This window comes from Spermophilus citellus (assembly GCF_964194105.1).
Source record: "Spermophilus citellus genome assembly, chromosome: 2".
Lineage (NCBI taxonomy): Eukaryota > Metazoa > Chordata > Mammalia > Rodentia > Sciuridae > Spermophilus > Spermophilus citellus.
In genome coordinates this window covers 169,186,559-169,200,793 of record NC_138183.1, presented here as the reverse complement: position 1 = coordinate 169,200,793, position 14,235 = coordinate 169,186,559, and the positions used below count along the sequence as shown (strand labels likewise).

Sequence of the window (14,235 nt, the reverse complement as noted above, 5' to 3'; positions counted from 1 at the left end):
TATAGTACAGGAGAGTATGACAGCTATTAGTATTATTATTATAACTAATATTCTTCTCATGATATTGTTATTACAGATGTTCTCCTTGTTCCTGTCACCACAGTCTTAACAACTTTAGCAACTACATCACATTTATTTTTCTCACCATATGTATAACCACTATTTTAGTGGCTTCAAGACTGATACTGCTGACACATTAGACAAACTTTTACATGCCTAGAACTTGTCAACCTAATAGTTATTTTATTCGCTTCTCTCCTGCAAACCAAATAGTCACTTGAAACTATTTTACCTCTCAAGAAATAATAACAAATTCTGCCAATCTCCCTTCACAGACATGATCCTACTCTTGCATTTCCTACAATAGTAATCCCATCTCTTGACTCCTTTTTATTTGTCAGCACTTCCTGGCCTCACCTTACCCGCTACTCTACCTTGAGTCCACAGTCACCATGTCTTTAGTATCTTTGATGATAAAGACTAACTCTGCCAAACTCTTAAACCTTAACTTCTCTTCTTTTCCTGGTCCTAGCATTCCAGACCTTGCCAAGTTCCTCAGTTCCCTTCAAAATGATATACTCCAAGCAAACTTGAACTCCAGTACTATTCCAAAATCATTTTATAGCCTCTTCTTTGCACACTTCCATGTTTACTATATCCCTATCCCAACCCTTTCCTGTTGTTCTCTAGGGTCACCTCATTTTCATCCCATCACTCTCACTTCTGGAGATAGTCTTTAAAAAATAAAAGTTTTTTTCCCCACATACCTTTATTCTATTTATTTATTTTTATGTGGTTCTGAGGATTAAACCCAGGGCCTCACAAGTGCTAGGAAAGCACTTCACCACTGAGCTACAGCCTCAGCTTGACAGTCTTGTTTTCTACTTTAGTGAAAAAAAAAAAAAAAAACAAAAAACAAAAAACAAAAACGAGTGCCTTCCAAAATAAGCCTTTTTACTTTTGCAATCTCAAAGACTTTCTGTGTTATCTGGCTTCCCTGTTGCTTCCATCTTCTCTCTCGGAGGAAAAACTGCTACTCCCTCTCAAGTTTATCCTGTACTACTCTGTCCACAATCCCAACTTTCTGTCACCCTTCTGATGAATAGTCCATATCTATCAAATCTTTAGTCTCTACCATATGCTGCTAGTTCTTCTCAGCCTGGGTAAAAATGCTCATCCTTCATATCCTGAAAACATCATTTGCCCCAATGAGGCTTTTAAACTCTTTCTCCAGCTCGTTGTTTCTTTCTTGTTGACAGTTTCAGAGGTCTTCACTAACTGCTCATTCTTTTCAGCACCAAATCATTTCTTAGCTCCTTGCAGTCTAGTAAAGTCCTTACCTCTCAGTCATCCCAATCACCAAATCCAGACGGCAACTTGCTATATGTGTAGCAAGTTCAGAAAATAACAACAATAAAGCACTTAAAGGTAGAATTTTTTTCATTGAAAACAAAAGCATTCTTGCAACTTGAATTGTCTACATTAAAAAACAGAAAAAAATGTCAATGAGATAACTGACATTGCTTTTAGCTATCACAATATAAATAGCTGTGCATTTTTAAATGCTATTAAAATCACTATTTTATAGTCAATAATACAATGATACATTTCTCCTCAAATCAGATCATGGTTTCTTTTTAAACATGAAGTTCATGTTCACAAAGATTAGTCATCACTACACTATGCAATTCTTTCAAGATCAAAAAAGAATTAACCTCCTCTGATTCACTACCTACACTGCCTTACACAAAGATAAATAAAAAGAACCTAATTTCAGTCTTGAAATTTTCATCAACTCTACACATGTCTCACTTCTGGTATATGTCCTTACCTTATCAATACTATAATTTCTTCAGAACCCTTCATTGTCTTTTGCTACAGTCTAAGATACTTAACAGAACACATCACAATTTTATATACTGTAAGTTTATTCAACATGAAAATGGGATTGCTTTTGTTTCTGGAAACATTGACTATCACTCTGTTGCAACCTCTGTAAGCTGTGATAGATTTCAACAACTATAGTTTATATTGATGTTTATACCCTGTATCTGCTTCTAATTATTTTTTTTTCTTTTCCTATAAAACATAATGCTAATTGGTAGTTGCCTCCAGGCACAAAACATCAGAAAAATATCCAATCTATAATTAAATTCCCTGCAGAAATCCTAGAAACCAACTTGCATCCCATAATTTTTTGCTGTCAATTTTCATTACTAAATACATATTTCATTAAGATGATTATGTAGTTTGATGAGATCCACACTGGCAATACAATTTCTTCTGGCTCCTCATAATGAGCTGTACTTAGCTTTGCCCTTTGCCTTTTGCCTTCAGGTCCCCCAGGTCCACCTGGAATAGTAATTGTGGAGGAAATCACCGACAGCACAGCCACACTCTCCTGGAGTCCGGCAGCTGACAACCACAGCCCGATCTCATCCTATAACCTGCAGGCTCGCAGCCCCTTCTCCTTGGGCTGGCAAACTGTAAAAACAGGTGAGTCCCAAGGCAAAATCAGACACAACCAGAGCTTCCTATCTCATGATTGATATTTGTTTACAATCTCACTAGGATCTTTTCAGGTTCTGAAATCTTGTTATTATTTATTACACTATTGACCACCGTTTGCTTCTTTTTATGAACTGAAAAAAGCAAGCTACCTATCTTTCCTCTTAGTTTCCAAACAGAGAGCACATCGTGTTTGTTTGTTGAAATCATTTTGGACTTACATAAAAGTTGTAAAAATAATACAGAGTTTCTTCGGACCCACTCCCTACCTTCCCCCAATAATAAAATCTTACACAGCCACAATACAGTTATCAAATCAGGAAAGTGACATTGGGACAATTCTCTCAGTCAAGCTTCAGGCTTTATTTGGATTTCACAAAGTCTGATAATGCAATTTTTCTTGGTGCGTAGTTCTGTGAAATTCTTTGTAATTTTATTTTATAGATTCAAGAAGCCACAGGAAAATTAGGATATAGGAGTGTTCCATTGTCCCCATTCCTTGTGCAATGCCTTTATAGTCACATATTTATTTATAAAAAAATCTATCATAAATTGTATTATTTAAAACATTATAGTATTTTAATGACCACTTTTAAGGATGTTTCCATTATAGTTGTATTATTCCAAAAATTATTTTCATCTTTTTATATTTTAAAACTAAATTCCCCCTATTTCTTCAATGCACTGTCCAGCAAGGATGTGTAACCCCAAACTCACCTCCTGACAGTAAGATATGCATTTAACATGGTATTTGAAAAGTGTGTAAGACCATAAAATGAAATGAACTTTAAAATCACTGCTTTAGGTATTTAGGATACATTGATGAACACTAACAACAACATCTCTGCCTTTGTAAAAATTTCACTGTCATCGTGAGTATAAATAACCAAGAGAAAACAAAATAAGCATATAAATTGCATAGTATGTCAGAATTTGATGTGTGCTGTGGGAAAAAAAAATAAATTGTGTTGATATGGTATGGTAGAAGTATACTGGTAAAGCAGTATATTAGTTGGTGTGGGCATCCATAGCAAACCATAGACTGAGTATGTTGAACTGAAATGTATTTTCTCACAGTTTTTGGAAGTTGGAATTGCAAGGTCAATTTTCTGGCTGACTTGGTTCCTGATGAAAGCTGTCACATGCAAATGCTCTGGTGTCTCTTTTTATAAGCATACTAAGAAGAGAACACCCTTTTGTGATTACTTAAAACTTTAATCATTCCTTAGAGACACCATTTTTAAATAAAGCAACCCTGGAGGTTAAGGATTCAACATATGAATTTTAGAAGGACACAATTCAGTTCGCAACAGGAGGTTATAATTTGAAATAGAGTGGCCATCATATGCCTCATGGAGATGGTACATTTGAGTGAACTTTTAAAAGAGATGAAGATTTAGCTATGCCAATACCAAGGGAGAAAGCAGCCCAAGTAGAAGGACGAACCAATGTAAAAGTATCAGAAGACTAATGAGGTAGGGGCAGAATGAGATTTGGAAAAATGGTAGAAGATGAGTTTGAAGAGATGTTGGCAGTCCCACATCCTGAAAGAATGGAGAGATACTGGAGAACTGATATTCCCTATCTTTTAATACATTCATTCCAACTATGTTGGAAATAGATTATGAAACAGGTAAGGAGATGGGGCACTACACTGGTTAGGAAGCTATCATTGTTGAGAGATGGTATTGCTTCAGAGTGACAAAGGACAAGTCATAAAATTGGTCAGAATTGGAAACATTTGGAGTCTCAAGTTTGAGGTTTAGGATAAAGTTATAAATTGTAAAATTATCACATAAATTGTATTTAAAGCCATAAGGTTGCATGTCAACTCAAAGAAAATAAATATAAATTAAAGAAATGTGTATGAAAATCCAGTCCTGGAATATACCAATAGTAAAAAGTTGTTGAGAAGGGTAATCAGCCAAAGGATACAGACAGGAAGTAATCATTGGGAGAAAATAAAATCAAAATAATGTGATTTGTTGGAAGGAAAAAAAATGAGACTATCACAGAAGAGAGTAAATATTTCAAATGTGGCTGACATCTCAAATGAGTACTGGAATTGACCACTGGTTTTAGTTATATGAAGACCATTGGCGACCTTGATAATAACAGTTTTAGTCCCATGGTAGGCAATAACGTCTGATAAGAATAATTCAAGAAAGAAAGGGAGAGAAATTATTACAGAAAATTGTTAGGTTTTACTGCAAAGGGGAGTGAAGAAATAAACATATTTTGAGGTCATAAACACCATAATTTACTTAGGGATTGGAGTCAGACAGGAAGAAATAAAAGTATTCAGAATGGCTCTAAGATTTTGGCTACATCTGTAAGAAAGAAACTGTCATTCCCTTAATATGAGTCCTTCAAAATATTATTCAAGTGTAATTGTCTAATAGGCCATTGAACATGAGTCTGGAGTCTAGCCAAGAGATTCATGGCTGAAAATATTGGAGTCATCAGCATAGAAAGGGTGTTTAAAATTATGAGACTGGATAAGATCACCAGGTAATAAGAAAATAGGGAAGAGTGGCACTGGGATGCTAGCAACAGAGCCTGATAAGGCATAGTCAGGCAGGTGAGGGCACCTAAGCTGTGAAAAGCATTTCAAAAGGGAAAGTGATCAATAGTGTCAAAGGATGATGACAGGTCAAGGAAGATGAGGAACTGAGACCTGACCTTAAAGTTTCAATAACAGAGACCATTGGTAAGCTAGACAGAAGATAAGGTGGAAAGCTGGAAGTAAGAGCATGATTGGAGGGGGTTCAAGAAAGAATGGAAAGAAAAAAAATCCACAGGCAGAACAAGACATTTTTGCTCTAAAAGAAATAGAAAAACTAAGTGAAGACTAGAAGGAAAGGAAAGGTGATAAGAGCTTTGGGAGTTTTTTGTTTGTTTGTTTGTTTTTTGTTTTGTTTTGTTTTCCTATAGGAAAAAAAAATACCTGCATACTTGTTTGCTTATAGAAAGCATACATTATCTGCATTTGGAGGCTGTTTATTCTTCTATGCAATATCTTAAGAGAATCAGCCCTTGAGAAGGGCAAAATGTCCTCAATTCCTATTAGAGTAAAAAACTGAAAGAACAGAACATTCAGAGAGGACATTAAGTGTAGAAGGGATTTTGCTGCTGACAGATCATGAATTCCAAAGATCACAGTGGAAGAGCTTCAGGAATTAGGGAGGAACACAAGCTGGGTAGAAAAGCAAGTGTGCTAAATTCTATGGAGATAAGAATAAAAGTAACAAGGTGGAGGGGCACAGATGTCTGAAATTGCCTACCATAGCAGAATGAAATGAAGCAGCAAGGTAAATCCTGGTGGACCCAAGACAAGTGTTGGTGATACAGTGTAGAAGGGAGCCAGAGAGGGTGTCTGGGAATCTTGTTCCCACCTTGATGTGTGGCAAGGGTAGCTCAGTATTTCCCCAATACATGGATTGGTGGCCTTTCTCCTATATCTCAGATCTTTGTGCTCCAAGTACAGTGCTCAGTTTCCAGTGCAATAAGAGGGGAAGGTTTTCCCCCACCTCTTCATGTCACCACTTACAACAATCAGCCCTGCAATTCTGTGAGATTTATCAGGCAGGCCATACAGCCTGTGCTCTGTTCACTCACCTTCCATGGAGCTGCTAACCTGGTAACTTTCTATACATTTCAGAAGAGAGACTCATGCAAAATTCAAGATGAATGAGTCCCACTTTGCCATAGTAAAACTGAACTATCATCAAATCAACAGCCTTACCCCACTCGCATTTGTCCCCCCCACACACACACACACATCACATAGAAATCAAGGACTGATATCATCTCAAGATCTTTACACATAAGAATATGGAGAATCTCCTTTTTTATTCACATAAGTTCTAACAATATTTCCTAGAGAGCAGAGATGAGCAATAAAAGCAGTTCTGAATAGTGCTTATACACTATATAAAAAGTATTTCACTACATGGTAATTGTATTGACAATTTTACCTTTTGATAAAAAAATAAATGTAGTACAAAATATGATGAAAAATGTAGTCACTATGAGAAGAAGTGAGAATATCCACTTAGATCCCACAAGTAGTTTTGAAAATAGAGAGCTATATTCTTAATTTGCTACTTGGAACTACCAAGTAGCAAAATATATTTGTCAGACCAGGACAGGCAAACTACTCAAGAAATTTCTTAGAAATTGAAGAAAAACTCTTTGCTTAAATTATTTTATGACTTGGTCTCTTATCTGGAGTTAAGAGTTGATGAAATGATTTTGTATAGATAACGACAAGTTATATAATGACCAAACATAAGTAAAGAATTTTAATAAACTCCAGTAAACTTTGACACTTGCAAGCACTTATTTTCTGAAAATTGATTTTCATTTTGCTACTGACACTGGAGGTGGTGCCATGAGCATGTGTTGTGAGGAGGTATGAATCTGCCTGCTGATTATGTCAGTAATAGTGATATCTTTGAATGCCATTTATAGTATTTTTATAGTCCTCCTAATGACATAAAATATCATTCCTCTCTATAGTCCCAGAAATTATAACAGGAGATATGGAGTCAGCCATGGCAGTGGACTTAAACCCCTGGGTGGAATATGAGTTTCGTGTAGTAGCCACCAATCCAATTGGGACTGGAGATCCAAGCACCCCATCTCGGATGATCCGCACAAATGAGGCAGGTAAGAATTTAAAAAGTTGGAATTGACTTTGAAAGCAAGTTGAATTAAGCATGATTGCTTTATTGCTTGCCTTAATATAATTTGTCCTGATGCATTTACCTAGATATCATAAAATCATTTCCTTTAAAATAATGCTTTCACTTTACTTGTTTTCAAAACTTTTTTTTCCTTTTGACCACAAATACAGGCACGTGGATGCTGCAATTTTCTACCAACCATCACAGCATCTTCAAGTTAGCATGAAGTCGAAGCAATTAGTTTCTAATTCTAATTGTATACTTATACACTATACATCCACAAAATCCAGAATGGATTTTTCTTCTTTTTCTCCAGTGACAACATCCTCCTTTAATTATAACCTACTTCCTTATAACTCCTTTATGCTGACCTTCACCACCTAACCTGTATAAATTATACCTTGCAAATACAAACACAGTCTTTCCTTGACCTATTGCTTACTTGAAGTCTATGTGTATAATAAACACACATCTACATTCTGACTTAGAAAACAAAGCATTTTTCTGGTCTTTTAGAATAAGTATCTCTGATAAAAAATGTTTTTTTTAATGTAGATAAGAGGAATTAACAGCTTTACTCAAAAAGTAAATTAAGCTATCTTTCTTAAAGAGTAGATGTACAAGGAACTAAAAAAAATTTACTAAGATTGTTAATTAATTCATTGTATGGATTAATCAGTGTATCTGTGAAATTTCCATACAAAGAATTTTTAGTAGATTTTATTACTTTGGACAAAGTCTATTGAGACATAAATTTTATAACCCTATAAAATTCTATATTAATTTTATAAAGAAGAAAAGAGGTGTTCAGAGGTTTGTAATACAAAGGAATAATAAATGTTTAGGAACACTGAATGCTAATTATCCTGAATTGATCATTACATGTTGTGTGTATCAAATGGGTACCATTTGTATCCATATATACACAATTAAAATACATAAATAAATTGTATTTAATTGTATATTAAGACAGTACCTAATAGCACCTAACAGAATACAAGGAGACACATGAATCAATACTTTGATGAGAGTAATATAAAAACATAAATGGGGAAGGTGGCAAAGTAGGTATTAGATCCAGGAAGGAAAAAAAAACTTATGTTTTCATACATATTTAATGATAATATGTAAAACTCAGAGAAAGATCATTAAAATGAAGATTTTTGTCATGTCTTCACTATCCTTTGGAATATAAAACAGTATCTGGAACTTGTACTCAAAATGTCTTATTTTAAAAGGGAACATTCTTTCTCTTTCCTTTCGGCAGCCTTATCCATATCATTATCTAGGTCACAGGCATATGTACATAGAAGACAGGATTAACTATATCCATTTTTACTATATTTATAGACTTGGATCAAAATATGATTCGACTTCTAACAAATTAAACAAAATAATTATCAGCAAAATAAACTATCACAACAATTAAGCATATCATGTCTGACCCTTTAAAAATGAGGAAAGAAATCCAAATGATCAAGTTATTTCATTAAATACAAATAACTGTACAAAATATTTTCAGATTTTTTTCCACATAAAAATTAAGCACCCAAGAGAAAAAATACATTACATATGCTGGAAAATATTCATGCACAGAAAAATCCAACTTCTCTGCTTTTATGATTTGCCTCTCACAAGTTGTTTTTTCTGCTACTTTTCAATAGTGTGAATTTTAAATTGAACATTAATTGGCTGGTTGGATTTTCAAGCATCCATAAAATCAGCCATGCTTTCATTGTGTACAGGTGTTCATTAATTAAGAGCATAACAGGTTAGTCATTCCTCATTTTATGTACTCACTGTGCAGATATGGAAATGACTGCCAATAGTAATACTTATGCTCACATAATTTCTAAAAATCACTGCCTTATTTTGCATATTGTTAATTGTGTTTAAACAAAGACAAAGATTGCTGCCTAATTAAGAGGCTCTCTATAAATATTCGTTTCAAACGTAAATAATTCGTTTGGGATGAATAATCCTTTTAAACTTTTTATAGTATAAATTTCCTTGTGCTATTAAAAAGTTTTCTAGCAAAAACGCTTTTAAACTAAATTATGTTCAGAAGATGCATTTGAAAGACTTCATCTGTTTCTGCAGCTTCCTCAATCATGTATTGCCTGTCTCTCCATTTTATCATGAGTTCTATATACATAACATACTTGAGTCCATTAAAATCTTATGGAAGAGAAATAGTATGAAAAATGCATGAAGTACTCTTCTCTGAAAGTGAGTTGAAGGCTTGTGCTGCCCACTTTGTGCTTCTTTTGCTTAGATACTACCTACAACTCGAGCTACTAATGGTGTTGAACCAAGTGTTGAATTTTGTGCCTGTTTTGTCAGGCAGCACAGATTAAAAGGGACACCAATATCCTGAGACAGCCTCTCAAGTGATGCACTCTGCCTCTATTAAGTGCATATCCTGTATTTTAAAAGATGAGTCTTTTCTAATGGACCAACTAAACTTTGAAAATTGACAGAGCTGCTTCAGAGGGGAAAGGTCTCACATTAGAATGTTCACTTGAAAATTTTATGCCTCTTTAAAATTCTCTTATTAGAAAATTCTAAATTCCAAAGCAGATTTAGCAAAGTATTTCAACCTTAGAATTGCTCCTTTCCAACACCAAAAAGTAACAAATGAATAATAAATAAATTTGCTTTGCAATTTTCCTCTAAGATATATTTTGAATTTTGTAGTCATCAAAGCACTTTTTGTAGTCAATACAAGTAACTTGATTCAACTCAACTTCTTAGCAATAGGATATCAATACAGTAATATAAATATGTATTTTTACATTAGTACACATTTATAGTGAAATTTTCTTACATGCTTTAACTAGAGACAGATAAATATCCCTGTGCTTATTAATTTATAAAATATGTTACTATTTTCAAAACAACATATAAATTATGAGACAATATAAATCCTTGGTTACTTAAAAGGATAATGTCACATTTTAAGATATGAATTTGAAAAGTGCACTATGATAAAAATGGAAAAACATACAATGAATATAGCAACAACAGTTCTTTCCCTGAATGTCAATATTCTATAAGTTATACATTTGTAACACTTGAAAGATGAATAAAAAGAAGAGTTAACTATGTAACTTGTCATTTAGAAAAGCATCGTATTCTTTATTGTGTAATATCTGTTAATCCAAAACTCTTTACATAAATCCCAATATCTATTGCTATTTCAAACTTTAATTTATATATAAGTATATATAAATTAAAAATTGAAATTTTTTCTATATAAAAAATATATATATTTATATATTTATATGTGTGTGTATAATATAAACATATTTTAAAGGAAGCTTTATCTGTAATTATTTGAGTTTACATCTGAATTAATGTTTTATTGTTCCATTTTCCAGCATTGTGAACATAAGCAAGTTTGTTTAAGGCTTTGATTTTCGTACTTAGAGGAATGGGGAAAATATTAGAACTTATCCCACTGGATAATGTGAATCTGACATAAGTTGTCTATGTACATATATGAATACACCACAGTGAATCTCACCATCATGTACATCAAGAAGTTTTAACAAACAAAATAACTATGGGTAAATGGCAGAAAGATCAATAGATGGAAGGGGGGTTGGGAAAAGAAAGGGGAAAGATAGGTATTGTGGTCCTAATTAGAATAAAATATACCTCATGCTTGTATAATTATATCAAAGTCCATTCTATTGTCATATATAACTAAAAAGAACCAATAAAATAAAAAAGACAATGTGTATAAGCACTATCGCCATCATCATTAATTTAAATGATTTGTTATTTTATAAAATGGAAATTTACACAATAGTAATAATTCAGAAGTTTCTTTTTTTCATATTGAGGGCCCTTTTTCAGGTATCTTCTACATCTCCCTCCCAAACCCATGTCTGGCCTTCATATGGTGCTTTTGCCTTCTTCCTAATAGCCAGTACTGAGTCCTACGTTATCTCAAATAATTTCCTTTGGTTCTTGTAGTATAGACAAGGCTAAAAGAGCAGAGAGAAAGAAGCATCAAATGAAAGACCATGTATATTGTTTTTCCACAAATAGCTCCCCAGTTGCTTAGTACACTGAATTCCATCTATCATTCTCTTTTGACATTTTTCTGACCACACAAGGAAAAATATTTTTCTACATTTAAATGTACCAGATGGAAAATCAGATAAAAATCTTCCTTTGTCTTAATATTTTATGCACTATATTACACTTATGTAGTGATGTGCTAAATAGACTGGTTCCTATTGCAAAGTTAAAATTTTAAAAAATGGGAAGAAACGAAAAAGAAAATGAGAAAGGGGTAAAACGTCTACTTAGGTGGTGCAATGTGTATGATGTGCTTCTTCTTGGGTATTTAAAGTCCACATGATGGCATTTGTCCTCTGTCTTCTATTTTGAGGTGCTTTGGGTTTGCTGGAAACATATGACACCCTAACTAACATACAGTCTTACTGGGTGTGACTTCAACAAGCCTGTCCGAACCTACTTTCCATAGAGTCCACTTCAACAGTATCTATTTCACATCCCCCATGCCTGTCCAGGCAATTCCTAGAAATATAAGATCTTTTTAAGAACTATTTTCATTTCTGTACTGATAGCTGGAGTGGGAGAGGGCATCCTACAAAACTCTGAAGCTCAACATCCAGGCAGAGTGTGATAGAGTAAGTATATGAACTCTACTTATTTTGAAGTCTTGCTCCTCTCCTTATTTATCTTGGTAGGAAAATCGCCCCCTCCCTCCTTATTGACAGTTGGGGTTGGAGAGAGAGATGCCCCAGCACATCCAAATTTTCTAAACTGACACTCTTCTTCCAAAATAGCATTTCCTGAGCTATAATCCTATTTATATGAGCTAAAGAAAGATAATAGGAAAGAATCAAAAAAAGGTTACCTTATTTCTAAGCAAGTCTGCACCCTTCTCTAGCCAGCCCCACTTTAGCTTATGAAGTTACATGTAATTCATTCTAAGTTCAGAAGAGACTTGTATAACTTCTTATTATAATTTCTTTAGTTCTTCATTGTCCTGTGACTCCTAATAAGATATTGCTGTTTTCACATATGTATCTTTATAGTTCTGGTTCATGATAGTTATTTAGAAAATTTTCTTGAGTTCAGAAGTTATGTAGGAGACAAAAAAATATTATTGTAATATACTCATGTACTTCTCTAATACAAAAAATAGTTTTTAAATGCAAAAAATACTATTGCAATATATGATAGGACTAGATTAGTTTTCTCTAGGAGTATATAAATTGGCTTTGTAAATGCATATAGTGGGTATGTGAAAGCCAAAGCAAATATGACTTGGATTAAATTATTTATTGGGACCAACTAGAAAATACCAGTTGTTAGGCAGTGCTGTGTACAAAAAAAAGTCATAGGCTATGGAGTTTTTAAGGGTTGTTTTTCTAGTCAGTTTCTAAGAAAATGTTACATAGACAATATATTCAGCTGAAGTAATTGGGAAAATCTAAAAGCAAATACTATTAAATGAACATTATTGGCTTTCACAATCCAATGAGTAATTTAATTATATTGTATAAGTGGTTCTCAGTAAGATGAAAAGAAGACAAAAATTATGGCAAGCAACAGACCTCTAAGACCAAATCTTGATTATTGGGGAAAAGAGAAAATAACAGTATGGCTCATATAGCAGACAATATTTAAAAATCATAAAACCACTTTGGTCCAGGCAAGTCTGTTCAATAAAACACAATTAAGAAATATATCTTCAGTTTCAGATACAGTTTTCAAGCTAAGATGATAATTTTCTTTTTTTAAATTTTTTTTATTGTTGGTTGTTCAAAACATTACATAGTTCTTGATATATCATATTTCACACTTTGATTCAAGTGGGTTATGAACTCCCATTTTTACCCCGTATACAGATTTCAGAATCACATCAGTTACACTTCCATTGATTTACATATTGACATACTCATGTCTGTTGTATTTGGCTGCCTTTCCTATCCTCTACTATCCCCCCTCCCCTCCCTTCCCCTCCCCTCTTCTCTCTCTACCCCCTCTACTGTAATTCATTCCTCCCCCTTGTATTATTTTTCCCTTTCCCCTCACTTCCTCTTGTATGTAATTTTGTATAACCCTGAGGGTCTCCTTGCATTTCCATGCAATTTCCCTTCTCTCTCCCTTTCCCTCCCACCTCTCATCTTTGTTTAATGTTGGTCTTCTTCTCATTCTCTTCTTCCCTAGTCTGTTCTTAGTTACTCTCCTTATATCAAAGAAGACATTTTGCATTTGTTTTTTAGGGCTTGGCTAGCTTCACTTAGCATAATCTGCTCTAATGCCATCCATTTCCCTCCAAATTCTATGATTTTGTCATTTTCTAATGCAGAGTAATACTCCATTGTGTATAAATGCCACATTTTTTTTATCCATTCGTCTATTGAAGGGCATGTAGGTTGGTTCCACAGTCTTGCTATTGTGAATTGTGCTGCTATGAACATCGATGTAGCAGTGTCCCTGTAGCATGCTCTTTTTAGGTCTTTAGGGAATAGACCGAGAAGGGGAATAGCTGGGTCAAATGGTGGTTCCATTCCCAGCTTTCCAAGAAATCTCCATACTGCTTTCCAAATTGGCTGCACCAATTTGCAGTCCCACCAACAATGAACAAGTGTACCCTTTTCCCGACATCCTCGCCAGCACTTGTTGTTGTTTGACTTCATAATGGCTGCCAATCTTACTGGAGTGAGATGGTATCTTAGGGTGGTTTTGATTTGCATTTCTCTGACTGCTAGAGATGGTGAGCATTTTTCCATGTACTTGTTGATTGATTGTATGTCCTCCTCTGAGAAGTGTCTGTTCAGGTCCTTGGCCCATTTGTTGATTGGGTTATTTGTTATCTTATTGTCTAATTTTTTGAGTTCTTTAGATACTCTGGATATTAGGGCTCTATCTGAAGTGTGAGGACTAAAGATTTGTTCCCATGATGCAGGCTCCCTATTTACCTCTCTTATTGTTTCTTTTGCTGAGAAAAAACTTTTTAGTTTGAGTAAGTCCCATTTGTTGATTGTAGATG

General features: G+C 34.2%; 1 protein-coding gene across 3 annotated transcripts in view; it reads left to right on the top strand.

Moving 5' to 3' along the window:
• Positions 1 to 14,235, top strand: part of CNTN5 (contactin 5) — a gene marked incomplete at both ends in the record, with an annotated part of 738,975 nt that overhangs the window by 667,359 nt on the left and 57,381 nt on the right. For all 3 annotated transcript variants that reach the window (XM_081281778.1, XM_081281777.1, XM_081281776.1), the window contains 2 exons: positions 2,338 to 2,496; positions 7,030 to 7,179. In XM_081281778.1, coding sequence (XP_081137904.1) covers positions 2,338 to 2,496; positions 7,030 to 7,179 — 309 coding nt within the window. The remainder of the gene's footprint in view (positions 1 to 2,337; positions 2,497 to 7,029; positions 7,180 to 14,235) is intronic.